At 32.5% G+C, this 16,983-nt stretch overlaps 2 protein-coding genes across 2 annotated transcripts; one reads left to right on the forward strand and one right to left on the reverse strand.

Moving 5' to 3' along the window:
* Nucleotides 1-9,309: 9,309 nt before the first annotated feature.
* On the forward strand, nucleotides 9,310-11,602 carry LOC125216293 (SUMO-conjugating enzyme SCE1-like). The gene is made up of 5 exons (XM_048117971.2): nucleotides 9,310-9,452; nucleotides 9,585-9,668; nucleotides 10,962-11,114; nucleotides 11,204-11,317; nucleotides 11,419-11,602. The coding sequence occupies exons 1-5, from the start codon at nucleotides 9,387-9,389 to the stop codon at nucleotides 11,479-11,481; spliced, it is 480 nt and encodes a 159-aa protein (XP_047973928.1). The 5' UTR covers nucleotides 9,310-9,386; the 3' UTR covers nucleotides 11,482-11,602.
* A 797-nt stretch (nucleotides 11,603-12,399) lies between these two features.
* Nucleotides 12,400-15,220, reverse strand: LOC125199804 (uncharacterized). The gene is made up of 2 exons (XM_048097707.2): nucleotides 13,916-15,220; nucleotides 12,400-12,991 (listed from the first exon to the last, which is right to left on the reverse strand). Exons 1-2 carry the CDS (start codon nucleotides 14,808-14,810, stop codon nucleotides 12,489-12,491), a joined length of 1,398 nt encoding a protein of 465 aa, XP_047953664.1. The 5' UTR covers nucleotides 14,811-15,220; the 3' UTR covers nucleotides 12,400-12,488.
* Nucleotides 15,221-16,983: the final 1,763 nt, after the last annotated feature.

The following is a 16,983-nucleotide window of genomic DNA, read 5'->3' on the forward strand; positions in this document are numbered from 1 at the left end:
AGGTGGTTAAAATTAATGTTTTTTTCTTATATCCTTTTTTTATATATATCGTGGAATATAAATAAAATTTCGCTACAATAGCAATTTTTACTGTTCACAAAAATATAATTTTTATATATTCTAATACTTAAACTTATTGTGTTTGTTACAATTGTGACACTGCCAATTTCAAACAAGGCCAATAAGTCATGATTCAGAATTTCAGATAATTTTTTCAGCCATACATGTGTAACAAAGTCCAAAATTAAATAAATCAAATCGATTAGTTACAAGTAGGTGAATACTACATGAAGAGTATTGCAATCATAGTGGTCCACTGAATTTGTTCTATTTTATGTCAATGATCTGAAACGATCGATGAAGATGCATGGTCCATTTCATAATTATGATATACATTGCTTATATATAATTCATTTTTCTTCTTTTTGTTTTTACATTTTTAAATACGATCAGTCGGCCATGGGAAAAAAGGTTTGGTTTGTTGAAAAACCAACCAATAATTTGTTGCGATTTTCTTCATAGAAATTGTCACCATTTATATCCAATCTTGACTTCGACTTTGGGAGCATATCTTCCAAAATACCCGTGGTACTACAACTAATAATTAATTAATATTATTTGTTTGGAATATAAATATATATATATTCTCTTCGTCCCATAAAAATAGACATTCTTTCTATTTTAAAATATTCTATAAAAGTAGTGCATTTCCATTTTTGAATAATTTTTTTTAATCTAATAAGATGTGTCTCATTATCCATTAATAATATTTCAATAATATTTGCATTGAAATGTATTATAGTAATTTTAATATATCTATGTTTATGAGCCATATTGAGTATATAATTATTTTATTTGATGCTTGGGGATTCGAAATATTTAACTACTAGTTAATCTCATAGTAGTATCAAATTGACCTACCTCGTCACTTATATATAGGGGTACTAGTGCTATTGTATTGTAAACTAAAACTAGAACCACTAGATCAATCACATTGCTTTGATCTCAAAAAAGAAGATGAAATTCAAGACTTGAATCCAAATAAAAAACAAAAATATAAATCAATATTTTATTGCTTGATTTTAATACTCCAACGTTGGACTACAAGTTAAGAAAACTGTCACAACCCACACCATTCTTCAACTACTTCAATCATAAGTAAAAGAATTGGGGGTGGGGTGGGGGATATGCAAGAAATCTACATGGTTAAACTCTTTTCCAACTTTCAATTTCTCTACCTAACATATAATCCATATATTGTAATCATTCCATTAATCCAACCGTTAGTTTAATTTGGTGGAGTAACCAAAATCAACTAGTCACCTCAAACCTAAGTCCCCACTAACCTAAGTACCCATTCTACTTTGTTGCCTTGTTTTATGTCTTCAAAATCTTAGTTTCTTGATGATTGCTACCTATCTCACTTGCTTTATATCAATCTTTCTTTTGACAAAATAACTACTCCACATATATATGATCTACTCTACTAAATTTCCTAGTGGTTGCCGACTGGTGCAGAATGAGGCGCATTTAAATTCTCGATAACTGCATATTTTATCATGTGTTTTGTATTTGTTGTTTTTAACTTCTTATTCAGCATGGCGTTGCCTTGAGATCACATCTATTTCATAGGTTGATTGATGATTTCAGATGGAAGGAATGTTTTTGTATATGCATATTTTCAATATCTTTCGTTGTAATTTTTGTTATGAACTGTTTCTGTACTGCATAATTTATTCTGCTACTCGCTTTTAAATCTCTAGCTTGAGCATTTCTCTCCATGAAAAAAAATGTACGAACTGCTTTTTACATTGAATAGTGCATCTTATTTATTATGATGATCCATTTCATACATTGTGATAATGCATCAACAGTCCAGATTCATTCCTAGTTTCTATTATTCTATAGGAATAAAGTTTTTATTTATTAAAATGTGATAAAGTCATCAAAATATTGATTCAAAAGTGTTAATGACATTACACAAAAGAAGGTAGATGTCAATGTGTGACTAGAGATAAGTACTACGTCAATTTAACTACATTTTAGTCTTTAGTGTATTGGAGAACACTAAATATAATAGAATGCCCAAAAATTGACAACTTTAGTGTAATGAGAGAGTATTCATTGCCTACTCAAACCTAGCTACATTAAGTTAGATAATTATTACTGGTCCCTCAGTCCAATTGAATTGAATGCAATTATAATATCAATATAAATACATTTTTCTTTATTTTTGGTAAAATATAAATACATTTTTCGATATACTGCAAACGATCGAACCATGGAAATAGCATAGCAACAATACTAAAACTCATTATAACATAAACAAAGACAAAAACAACAACAAAATCAACATATAAAAAACGATGATATATATTTGGAAAATATAAATATAAATCCAGAGAATTATTTTTGGTGGTTTGTACCATCAAGAATCACTAAATTCCTCTCTTAATTGGCTCTTTTAGAGAGGTTGGGCAAAAGTCTGATTATATTGGTTGGAATTAGATGGCATATGACTAGATTAGTTAGATGATGAATGCCATTTATGAATTTAATTGCTGTTGAAAGTTGGTAAAAAAAAATTCTAATTAAGTTTATGTACTATTTATTAAATGCGTAAAGCTCAAGGTTTGTGTGAGAGTCGAATTCATGGAGTTGATTTAAATATCATTTTCATCTCATTAGATATTGACTCGTTACTTGGATACTTTTTCTTATATTATTGTATAATGAATTTGGCCCACATATGTTTATAATTTTTTGCTTAATGTGGATATTGATTTTTCATGCACTACTTAATTTATTTGCTAGGAAAAAAATTACATGTAATTAAAATTATTTATTCTTTTATGTAATTTCTAAATCAGATAGTCCTGATAGCAATACGGCATTAGAGTTTCTAATCAATTTTCTCTAAAAAAATACTCCCTCCGTCCCACTTTAGGAGTCCCGGTTGATCAATTTTGGGCGTCCCGCTTTAGGAGTCCCAGTTAAGATAAATTAATAAAAAATACCTACAAAGTGTTAAAAGTGGGTCTCAACATCCACTACAACTAATAAAAAAGTTTCAAAAGTGGATCTCAACATCCACTATAACATTTATTTATTGGACACTCAATTAAAAGTGGGTCCCAACATCCACTACAATATTTATTTATTACACACTCAAACAACACTTTTCTCTTAAAACATGTGCCCGACTCAACCGGGACTCCTAAAGCGGGACGGAGGGAGTACTATCTAAAGGAAAATTTTAGTAACGAGGACAAAATGTCAACAATATTAAGAAAAAATACTCAGAAATATTGTGCGGCTATCTACCCTCGTATTAAGGCTTGTTTTCACTTGGCGACTTTGGAACTACCGCATTGTGGGGTCGGCGGCAGTTCCTGTGATCAAATTTAATAGACTTTTCTGATTGTCATGAGCCAGCAGTGGAGTCAATCTACCAATGAAGCACCTTAATCCGCTATTTATAAGTGATGTACTCTAAGTTGTAGAACTGGACATGCTCTTTTTTATACAAGAGAAATGTTTCAAAGCCTAAGATTGACGACTAATAGAGTATACTTTGCAATACTTGAACAGTTCATAATGGGAATAATAGTGAAATATGTACCATTTTAGATTAGCAGTCTCACAACAAGTTCAAAAAGTTCCAAACAACAAACACGAAATAAATGACAAAGTCAACAAATATTGAGAATTTAAATGTGTCATACTATGAAACAGTCGACAACAACAACTAAAACAGTTACAAATGAATATAACCAATTTACAAGAGCAACATTTAAGATCAAAACATTGTCATACACGAGGTGGCGAGCGAACTGGCTCGTTTAAAGTGATGAGCCATATAATAAGTAATTACATGCAACCAAGGAAGACTAATGGAACAACTCATAATTTAGCTTATTTTTCGTTTAAAAAACATAATAATATATCGATAGTTTACCATCGACTACTACAACTCTGCATACTAAACAATACACATAACGTCATAACGAGCAAACATACCAGTCACAAAATAACCAAGCAATTAAAAAACTTACGTATCGAACTCAGCACAAGGAATTACCTTGAGACAAAGAGGTCGATTAAATCGAATTGCAATATGTAAGGAATAGTAATTGCAATAATTAGCATCCCATCAAATTGAAAAATGATGAGGACAAAATCACATGCTTGTGGGACTAAAATTCTTCACTATCTTATGCCATTTACTTTATTTTTTGCCTCATCATCTAAGTTTGTAATTGGTCACACCACTTTATTCCTAAATCCATCTTTTCATATTTTGTTACGATCACATGCTCCCACTCTTCTTTTCTAAACTTACATTATTATTCTTATCTATCTTTCTGTCAGCTTTTACCTTATCAAGCCCACATACCAAAAAATCGTAATTTTATAACATAAATCATTCTTTGTATCATAATTAGCTAGGATTATGAGTTCGATCTATTATTATAATATTATTATTTTTGTTTGCATCGACCAATGCCGCTCTTATGCTAATCACTAGTATTAAATTGTGTTTAGTCTTGGATTGTGGAATGTTTTTACATATTTTATTTCAAAAATGATGTGTTGAATATTATATTGTGTGTTTTTATTTTCTTATTCAAGACCTAAAACAAAAAATTGGATTGTCGTGTTTAGAAATTAGAATTATATATTCAAGTTAAACTATCACGTTAATTTTGTGGCAGTATTTAACAAATACTACTACTCCGTATGATATTTCGTCTCTCTCCGATGATTATTTTTAAATATTTCCGAAAGGCCATTCGTTTCTTTCTTCTATTTTAACTAAACTATTTAAATAATTAACTAGTACTAGTATTCACTAATTCAATTAGAGTTTATGTTTGCTTTCTTCCTATTCTTCGCTCTTAAGACTTGAATTAATATCTCAATATTAGGATTGGTTAATTAATCTTAAGCTAGGGCATGTATATTAAAAAAAATTAACTGATAGTGATAAAAAAAAAAATTTAAATTCATGATTAATGATATTTTTATGTACGTAATGGATAGCTAATTATAAAATAGTGAAATCAATTGTAGATTCTTTTTAATAAAATCACAAAAGTTAACATAGTTACAGAGTGTTAATTAGTGGAGAATTCAAATGTGAAATAAATTTATACTATCATGTGTGTAGATCCAAAAGTGCAGAATGAAAACAAGATTATCTGAAAATACAGCTAATTAAACAACTCATCTAGCATGTGTGTAGGAAACTAGGGTTTTCTTAGTGTCACGTTTAATTATATTAAAATATTTATATACTACTCGATCTTTCTTGTTTCTTCCTTATTGAGTTTCCATCAAGAAAAGAATCCAGTAATTTTGCAATATTCTTTTCTTATAACTATTATTCTCTTTAATACAAGTAAGTTTCCATGTTCATAGAAGCCCATGGGCTATAGTCATGGACCAAATGTTTATGGGCCGCCCATATATAATGATACATGGCATGAGATGTGTAAGAAAATAAACTCCAAACTAATTTTTTTATAAAACAATTTCAAATGGACTCAATGCTAAAAATGATTTTATTTTTGTTAATTGAACTCTTTCTACCCAATCCATTTTATTAATCCATGATTCCTGAAAAATGATAACTCAACTTTTTAACCGTAGCAATTAGGGGTATCAAAATAGATATCGGATATTGGATACCCGATATTCAAACCCGAAATAATGGGTAATTGGATATTCGATATCCGATTTTTCGGATTTCGGGATCGGGTTCGGGTATAAGATTTTTGGATTATCGGGTTACCCGATATCCGATCGGGTATACCCAAATTACCCGAATTACCCAAGTTTTTTAATTTTTTATTAATTTAATAAATTAAATATTCATTCTTTTATTTTCAAAAAAAATAAAAAATTAAATATACTCCCAAAATCCTTCACTCTTAAGTCACATTTAGGACTAATGTTTGAATTGTGATGTTTATTATGGATGAATGATGGATGTTATAACTTCTGAATTTTTAATTTTTAAATTTTTTTTTTTTAAAACAAAAAATCGGGATTGGATTCCTGATTTATCGAGACTGGATACCCGAGTCGGGTATTTGGGTACCCGAAATTATTTTCGGATCGGATATCAAGTATTAGATTTTGGAAAATTCGGGATCGGGTACTCGAAATTTTGGGATAGGGTATCCGCGGATACCCGATTTGACAGGCCTAGTAGCAATTATAATTAAAAATGGTTAAAAATATTTTATTGAAAAAAAATTCAACAATTATATTCTTTTCGAGATTATCAAACTTTTTTTGTATGATTAAGCAAATGGACCTCAATCATATAGTAGTACTCCCTCCGTCCCATAAAAGTTGATACAAAACTTTTGGACACGGAGATTAAAAATTTATATTAAATAAATAGGAGAGATGTAAAAAGTAGGAGAGATAAGAGAGAGTAAAGTAAATGATGAAATAAAGTAAGAGTGATTAGATGTTTTGTCTTTTGTTAAAAAAGAAAATGACTCAACTTTGTTGGGACGGACTAAAAAGGAATACGACTCAACTTTTATGGGACGGAGGGAGTAGTATTTAACAGTATAGAGGACTTCTGGGTTTACCTTAATTAGTTGGAAATCTAATATCCCGTATTTCTTTGGGATAGATAAAATTAATCAGGATTTCTTTTACGAGAAGAGTTTGATTGGACTTTTTAAGTCAATTGGGGGGTTTTGGTTTTGGACTTTTCAATTTAATGCTGTAAAATTGGAAACTCACGTGCAAAAGTCATCAAATTAAAATTGAATACTCCCTCCTTCCGCTATTAGGAGTCACAGTCACTTTTGCACAAAGCTCATTTTGTAAAAATGATAATAAATAGTTAAAGTGGAGAAATAGTAATGTAAGAGAGAATAATGTTGACAAGAGTCTTATCTAAGTTATTTATTATCATTTTTATAAAACGAGTGTGCAAAAGTGAAAGGGACTCCTAAGTTGAGTATATTCGAGACCCAATCGATTATACCGGCTATTTGAAATGTTGTGATTTCGTACATGCAACTGGGAGTTGCGGGTATCATGTCGGGTCGGGTATTACTTGATATCCGAATTTAGACTCCTACCGCTACATTTCATTACTATACTTCTTATATGATTATTTGAAAGGAAGTTTCTTTAAAAACAATTTGTCTTGTGATATGTTCTACTAATCAATTCACCGAAATATCATAAAGTTAACAAGTAAAATGAAAAAAAAGTAATAATCAAGCAATGATGGTAGGCAGGGGTGTGGGAAAAAATTGAAAGTCGAATATTCGAACAGAAGTTTAATGGAGTACTATATATTTCAACTTTTTTGGATTTAGATTTGGTTCTATTTTATTTTTTTAGAAAAAATCGGTATTTCCGGTTCAATTAGTTTATGTGTATAAAAGACTGAAAACTAGATTCACTTTTAATAGTACACTTTATATATTTTAATATATAAATTTAATTAATTTTATACATAGTAGCACAAACTAAAAGCCTAAAATATCTCATCATAAATCTTCGAATTTTCAACCGGTTGTAGTGTATGTTATGCGACTTTTTGATTTTCAATTTTTTGGTTTGGTTCGGGTATTTTTTTTTATCAATTTAATTTTTCAATTTCATTCAATTTTGGCCAAAAAATGTTTTTCAGCCTTTATGCAAATGAAATAATAGGCGAAAATATATATATATGATTCAACTAGTATTTTTCACTTTCGTCCAATGATAAAATCAAAAGTAGGAGTATAATAAAAGTACACAGGATATGTATATAATTGGATTCTTTTAAAATTATTTTACAGGGAGCATTAGGGTGCATCATTAATTAGAGTCAGAAAGTACATCCAATCTCATGCTGACATGTGGCACGAAACATGCAATATTGTAAACACTAAACCTGCAATATACATTTGTGAAGTTGTAGATGGATTTTGCAAATTGTATTTTAGTTATAAGCAAATTGCATTTTATATTGTTAAGTTTTGCATTTTTAACATAAATTGTCTATAATGCAAAATAAATTATATAATTGCAATATGTCTATATATAAAATGCAAATCAAACAGTCTATATCTAAAATGCAAAACTCAACAGTAAAAAGTACAATTTGTCAATAACTAAAATGCAATATGTCGAAATCCGTTTATAACTTCTGCAAATGTATATTGCATTTTTGTGTTTACAATAGTGCATATATCGTGCCATGTGGCAGCACGAGATTGAACTTATGTCGTAACTTTAAAATTTGTTAGTATATTAGGATAACCCAATTATTTTACACTTAAATTTGTGCATTGTTAAGTGCTCATTTACAATGAATTTGTTACATGGAGTAATTAGCATTGCAATAATTTAGGGAAAGATTAACTTTTTACGCAATAGACAAAAGATTATCTTTTCCATTAGATATATGCATAATATTCAAATCAAACTTGAAAATATATGTGAACATATCATTTAAACTATAAAATTTGATAAAATATTGGTCAACTTTGATTTGAAAATGAAATATGAAATGCCAACGCTTTTATCATTGCAATTGTTTCATTCATATACAAAACGACGTATTTTTGTAAATGCCCACATAACGGCTTTGTTTCTTTAAAATAAGATAATTATCATTTAAACTATAAAATTAGATAAAATATTAGTCAACTTTGATTTGAAAATGAAATATGAAATGCCAACGCTTTTATCTTTGCGATTGTTTCATTCATGTACAAAACGACGTATTTTTGTAAATGCCCACATAACGGCTTTGTTTCTTTAAAATAAGATAATTATCATTTAAACTATAAAATTAGATAAAATATTAGTCAACTTTGATTTGAAAATGAAATATAAAATGTCAACGCTTTTATTTTTGCAATAGTTTCATTCATGTACAAAACGACGTATTTTTGTAAATGCCCACACAACGGCTTTGTTTCTTTAACATAATAAAAGGAAAAAATATTTAATGTACAGAAACGATACTACAACGACTTTGTTTGACTTTGTTTCTCTAAAATGATAACGGAAAAAAATATTTATTCTACGGAAACGACACTACAACGACTTTATTTCTTTAAAATAATAAAGGAAAAACATATTTATTTTACGAAAAAGACACCGTCTGAAATTATCAAAAGTCATCGTTTTATACATTAATGCGACAATTAAAAATAATTAAGATTCTTAATTTGATTTAATATTGTGTCGATTCAATTAGAATTAAAAAATTTAGGAACAACATTTAATATATATAAAATAATAATTAAACAAAAAAGTAGCAACCATTTTTTCGGGCATTCCAGAAGTCAAATTTGTATTCGATATAAATTGCAGAATTGATAAACAAATCAAAGAAGAAATTCGAAAGATCAATCATGTCAGGCATAACGCTAGGTCGACTCACAGAGGAGAGAAAATCATGGCGCAAGAATCACCCACATGTTAGTAATAGTATCACTTGTGTACTGTGTGAAAATATATGAGAACTGATGGATTTTGCTTTATTTTTTGTGGGTTTTTTTTGGTTTTGATTTTTCTTCATCTTCTTTAGTCGAATTTTGTGTGGTTTTCAGGGCTTTGTGGCGCGGCCTGAGACGAGGTCGGATGGTACGGTTAATTTGATGGTGTGGCATTGCTTAATCCCTGGTAAAGCAAACGTGGGTATCTCTCTAAGACACTTAGTTTTGTTTTTGTGTTGAAAAGATTCAATTTTTATTGTGGATTTGTGATTTATAGTACTGGTGATTGAAGGGTATTTCTCTATTACACTTAGTTTTGTTTTTTATGTTGTAAAGATTCAAGTTTTATTGTGGATTTGTGATTTGTGGGAGTAGTAATTGGTGGTTTTGATTGCATTGGTTTTGATTGCATTGTAGAGTGTTAACAATGGTTGGTTGCAAAGAGTTTTTTTGTTTTCAATAATTAAGTTTGTTTGTTTGGATTTGGAATTGAATTGCAATTCCAATTTGGAATTCCAAATAGTTATAAATTTGGCATTTTCGCACACCGCACGCACTTACTACACACATGCTGCACACACATACTGCACGCACATACACACACTCCACAAGTATCATTTTTGCACGCACATACACATACTCCACAAGTATCATTTTTACCAAAGAAAGTATTTTGAATTGAATTATAAATTTATAATTCAATTCGTATAATTCTAATTCCAATTCTGTTTATTGAACAATGTTAGTTTTAATGTGGGGATGTGTCTTCTTTGCATTTAGTCTGATTGTGTAATAGAAGGTTTTTATGGTGTTGTTTGGTTTGTATGATTGATACCGAAGAAAATGAAATAATTGCAATTTGTTAAAGGTGATTATGCGGAGTGTGTATTCAATATTTCAGTTGGGTATGTTTGCTATTGGAATCAATATTGTGGACATTTCTAAAAGGGTAGATGACATCTTGACAATGTGGCTGAGATTGTTTTGAAACACAAAATCATCATTTTTCGAGTTTGTTGAGTCCACTTATTGCATATGATACTAGAATTGTTGCGAGTCCACTTGTTGCTTAGGATACCAGGATTGTTGCGAGGTTTGCAGAATTTGAGTTCATGCCTGTGACTAGAACATTTAAGTTGGACACTTATCGTGTCATTTAGATTATAGGCTTGCAATATTTAACAAAGTTGTCTAGTTGTATGACCAGAATTGAGGGATGATATGTTCCTCCAATGGCAGATTGAAATATGTATTCTAGGAATTTCTTGTCATATTTTCTCATACATTACAGACATTTCTAGGAATTTCTTTTCTTCTGTCCGTGCTTTTGCATTGCAAGACTTCTTAGCCAGAATATGTATATGTCATTTCATACATGGTTAAAAGTATATGCTCGATTATTCACATAGGAAGTACAAATCAGGTTCTTGATTGGCACTATATGTGCTTACTATGCTTGTTGATGAATGATAGCAATATTTTGTATGGCAGACGGATTGGGAGGGTGGCTTTTTTCCACTCACGATGCATTTCAGCGAAGACTATCCTAGCAAACCGCCCAAGTGCAAGTTCCCTCCGAATTTCTTCCACCCTAACATATACCCGTCAGGGACAGTATGCTTGTCAATCCTCAGTGAGGACACTGTAAGTAGTTCAAACACTCTGATTCAACTCTTTTTTTCTTTTCTTTTTGATAGCTTCTGTATTAAACTTACGAAACCGTCTCCCGTTAGGATTGGAGACCTGCCATCACGGTGAAGCAAGTTCTAGTTGGCATTCAGGACTTACTAGACCGGCCTAATCCAAGCGATCCTGCCCAAACCGATGGCTATCATCTCTTCATGCAGGTGATTTCCATTCTCATAACGATCATTCATTCGTTTCCTATATCCTGCACCATCGTTGCTACGTTCTACCGTCTCTGAAATGTCGTTGTGTATGTGTGCAGCAACCTGAAGAGTACAGGAGACGGGTTCGCGAACAGGCCAAGCAGTATCCATCTCCCGTCTAGGGTTCGGTTTCTCTTGTTTTAAATCGAATGTCATGAAAAATTACTCTTCTACATGAACGCAAGAACCACATATCTTTAATTTCTTTTTCTTGATGAGATTTTTCAGTATTCTTACATTTAATCTGTTTTGGTCATTCAATTTCATACACTCTACTCTGAGGGTTGACAATTTTTGATACCATACAATAACATAATACGGATCCGCACGAAATTAACACGACACGAATACGCACGTTCAGGATTTGGGTCCTTATAGGGTCGACCCAATAAGAACACAAAGATGTTGGGTCGGGTCGTGTTTGGGTTATACGTTATGAAAAAAAATTATTATTATTATTATTTATTAATTAAAAATTATTATTTTTTATTAATTAAAAATTATTAAACTTTAAATTTTAGTTATTTTTGTTGATTAAAAATATTATACTTTAATTTTAATTAATTAAAAAAAATTATATTTTAATTTTAATTAATTAAAAAATACAATACTTTAATTTTATTAATTGAAAATATTAATTCATTGTTTATGAATTTTAAGAAGATATTATGGTTAGATTTTATTAAATTGATTTTTTAATCATTTAATTAAATTATATAGATTTAATATTACTAATACATTAATTTTTTTGTTTTAATTAAGAAAATAATTATTTTAATTTGGTAATTTTTTATTTTATCGTGTAATAACATCATGTTTTAGTCGTTATCATGTCGTGTCAAGCAACTTACTATCATTAACAGAGAGTCGCCTTTTTTTTGGGTGCACGATAACACACATGAACCCGACACGAACCCGTTGGGTTGGGACACGATAAGAGCCCGATGATTTCGGGTTGGGTTGGGTTGGGTTGGGTCGATAATGGGTTGATACGATAACGATCCAACCTGCACGATTTGACAGCCCTGACACTCTCTCCATTGATTAAAAAAATTATGCAAATTCACATCTCACATTCACAAAAAGAATCAGGTGGTTACAAGAAAAAAAAAGAATATATAAAAATATTCTAGTGAATATTTGGAGTAGTATAGCCTGTATAGGGTGATCTTCCAGAACTTTCCAGAACAATTTCAAACAAATCACCCTCAGATTCTTGATCATATTCTTCCATAGCTTTGATGCTATTGACTGTGTTGTTGTTGCTTCTGGCTGCACTCCTCTGCATCCACAGCGAATCGATCCTCCCCATCGAGAAAAGCTCCTTGCTATCCTCGTACCCGAGGGTAGGGGAGGCTCCCATGAAGCAAGGGTTGGGAGTCCGATGCTGATTCGCAGGCGCGAATCGGAAAGGGCACTGCCCGAGGTTCACCAGCACCACGACATCCCCACTGGCCGCCAGGGTCGGGTAGAGGGGGGTGTTGTAGTCCTCGGTCTTGCAGTGGATCTCGTGGACTACTTGGGAGTCGACTGTGAAGAAAACCTTCCTCTGTCCCGGGCTGTAGCCGCACCCGACCACCTTGTCCGTCTTTCCCCAGCTTGCGGGTTCGGATTCTGGCACGTGCTTCGTTCCTGAATCGGGTCGAACATACAATCGTTTAAGATCATAGTTGAATTATTGAGTTGCTGATGATTCACATATATTTATTTGATTGATGATGAAATTAAACCTACTATATCAAGATCATATATGAATGGAATAATTATTAGATGGGTCAATGAGGGTTGGTATCTTTAAGTTCAATGTTACCTAACATGAGTCAAATAAGATTGAAGCAAAATCAAGAATTTGTCTTTTGCATTATTGGAGAATCTTGAGATGCTATTTCTTTATGTCCATTTTTTAAGTCTGTGTTTATCTTTTACTCTATCATTCTTTCAGTGTGGAAAATGAATGTTTTATCATTCTTTATATTCACTTTTTTGGGAGACAAATTTTTCGTAAAAGACGAATCGGACACAATATTTTTTTTGTAGATGAGGGAGGAAAAAGTGTCATCTATTGAAACAAGTGGAGTATTTGATCAAACAGAACCAAGTGTCATCTAAAATTGATGTATTTTGCTAAATAAGAAAACAAAAAAGGAAAAAAAAATCCAATCTTAACAAAACATTGTTTTGAACATTAGCAATATCTTCTTAACATTGAGAGAAAAACTGGTTTTTTATGATTTAAACTCCTGTGCCACTAATTTACTAATTTATTTTATAGGTCCATAATAAATGAAATTTTTGTCCTAGCAGTCTTTTTTTACAGTTCCGTCAAAAAACTAATGGTCACACTACTATATAATTAGTGTTTGACCGTTAATTTTTTGACAGAACCATAAAAAATGACTATCTCATCTACATTTTCATTTATTATGAATCTATTTTTTAAAAAGTGAACGTTTTATATAACAAAATTGACCATTTTTCTCTTCTCTTTCATCATTTTCAAAGCCATGCATCATATCGTTATGAAAAAAAATCATCTAGAGAAAGAGATTTAATTACCATCTAGAAAGATCGCGCCGGTGGAATTAAACCCAATTGACGCCGGAAAACTTCCTGGAAACCTCGCCGGAATCGGATTCACCCCCGTGAGCCCCACACACACCAAAACACCTTCAATTTTCGCGTCATGTCTCCCAATTATACCCTCCTCCACCTTGCTCCTCCTCTGGCTATGGCCACAATTCACCGAATCCCCACCATTCTTCGCATTAAAATCCTCATCAATCAGCTTAATCCGATCATCCCCCTCCGATCTCCCTCTCCTCTCCCTCCTCCCCTCACTCCCCCCGCCGCCGCACGCCACCACCGTCACCTCAAAATACGCCTCCTGCGGAAACGACGAATTCCCCAAATTCGGCCCCGGCAGCGGCAGCCCCGCCCTAACCACCTCCACCGCCGACGAATTCAATCGGATTTTCTGCATAAAATCCGCCGATCCCTCGCACACCTCCCACCCGATCTCCACGCCGCGATCTCCGCCGTCGCCGTCGCCGGCGGCGGCGCACGCGCCGAGCAGCGACTTCACAGACGGCGACGACTGCACCGCAGTCGTCGCCGCCGCCGCGAAGGCGAACCGCGGCCACCCGCTCTCCACCGCGTCGGTAACGAGGGCGGGGTGGTCCGCCCAGCTGAACGGCGCGGCCGCCGCCTTCGGCGGCGTCGCGCCGCGCCGGAAGAGGTAGTAATTCGATTTCCGCGACGCCTCGGCCGGGGCCGAGGCGTCGTGGTGGGGGCTCACTTGGTGAAGCCGTGCGATGCCGTTTTGTAAATTCTGGCCTCGTTCGGCTTCGTTGTCGCTCGTTGAGCGACGACGAAGCCGAAGGCACGCTCGTACTACTAAAAATAGTACGAGCGCAACGAAACCGGAGGAGATTGCTATAAGAGCTATGAGCATCTCGAATTTCTTTTTCGATTTGATTGAGTTTGTGAAGTATGTTTTGGTTTTTGATGGAACGCTGGACTATGATGGATTCAAGAAAGGCAGCATAGAAGTAATATATTATGAGAAATATGCAAAGGTGGAAATATTTGGTGAAAAGGAGGTTTTATTTATTGACATTGAAATTTGAATCCTACTTAATTAATGATTTGTTACAACACATATGCAACATTGAATAATTTATGTGTTAATTAGAACCGACTCCAAATTCTTGGCACAAACAAAGGATTTGTTGACTCAATTCTAGTGTGTGTGATGTGAGAGAGAGAGAGAGGGATGTGTTTGGAAGGTATTTTGAACGACGTGAGGAGACATGAAGTAAAACATATTGGGACAACGTGATCGAAGAGACCAATTAAAGGCATGAAACACAACACTTTTACTTGATTAAAGAGAGGGTGGATTTTGGTCGAGGACAGCTGAGATTTTGCATATCTTGTTTTTTGTATATCATCATTGCCAAAAAGAAGTCTCTATTCCTAGAATTGACTTTTTTTTTTGGATTGGTTAAGAATGTTTCGGTGTACTATATTTTTGTTTTATAAACAACTAGAAGTAATTTAATTTAGTACTTCGTTGTTTTATAGTAATTGATGTATTTCTTTTTAGCTCGTGATTTAAGAAAAAATTATGATAAATAAGTTAAGTAAATGAAGTGTTGGCAATTGAAACTAAAATATAACATATAATTATCTCACATTAGTGTCAAAAGAAAACTGAAACTAGTATATATAAATGTCACAAGCCACTCCTTCTATCACCAATTGGTTTTTGGATGAAACTCATTGATTTCTATCATGACATCAGAGCGGGTCACCGACTGTAGCCTAAAATTAACTGACTCAGCAATATATCTGGGCTGAAATCGAAAAAAATAACTGACTCATCAGTATATCTGGGTTTAAAATCTGAGCCAATGGCCCAACCGATCGAAAAAGAGAAATTGGGCCAGTCGTCCAAATGATCAGAAAAAGTCCAACCCCTATAATATTCACCTTAAAGGGTTTAAGTGAGGGTGTTAGCAATTGAAACTAAATGATACATATAACTATTTCACATAAGTGTCAAGAGAAAACTGATATTATAGGCCATTCTTTCTATCACCCATTGGTTTTTGTTTTAGGATGGAACCCATGAATTTCTATCACGAAAAATAAAATAAGAAATAAAAAAAAATAGGTAGATAAAGATAGAATAAAGTAAGAGAGAATAAAGTCAGTAAAAAAAAATGTATTAACTTTTATTAAAAAGAAAAATATCCACTATGAAATGTATAAAAACGGCAAAAGGATTCGACTACTTGAAACGGAGGTAATACGAAAGAAGATGACCAGTAAGAGTTGAGTTTGAATGTAATAACATTGTCGTCTTCTCTTTATGCAAAAAATAACAATCATTGCTCTAGAATTTGTTTAATTTAAAATAGATTGCTTATAGATAAAGTTTTTGATATGGAGTACTCTATAAAACAAAAATTTCTAAGTGGACTACTTTTATAAATACGAAATCAAGTCAGTTTAATTTATGAATATATGTAAACCTGGCTTTTAGTTATTCTAATCCTGTGGAGAGAAAATTTTTTTGATTAGAATGGAACTATGAAAGCAACATAGGAACGAAGACAAAATAAAAATATAGAACTGACATTTTATTGAGTAAAAAATAATCATAATACTAGTAGTATATAGTGGGAATATAGTGAGAATGGAATATATTTTGTGATTTGCAAATATGTACATGTACACTTGGCTGATGATAGCAGGATAACTTTGTTTAGTCCAATTTTTATATTTATTTTTGTGGATTGGATATTGATTTTTCCAGCCAAGTCCAATATATATAACCAAACAAATCCTTATTAATTAATTTATTACTAATACATATGCCGTTTCCTATGGAAAAAAATAAGAAAAGAAAAGTACTAAGTAGTATTTTTAATTTGTTTAGACTTCTGAAGTAGCGTTGCATTCAAGGTATCGGCTGACCTTTTCTAGATGACTCACAAGAAATAAAAGTCTAGTATTAGTATTAGCTAGCAAATGGTGCAAACATATCACAATATTTCGAACGTGTACATTGCACACCTACTTAGACCAAACCCCCCAAATTCATAGCAATGGCCGTGTAA

This window comes from Salvia hispanica, chromosome 2 (assembly GCF_029641045.1).
Source record: "Salvia hispanica isolate PSC_SH4W2 chromosome 2, Shi_PSC_v1, whole genome shotgun sequence".
In the NCBI taxonomy this organism is placed as follows: Eukaryota; Viridiplantae; Streptophyta; class Magnoliopsida; order Lamiales; family Lamiaceae; genus Salvia; species Salvia hispanica.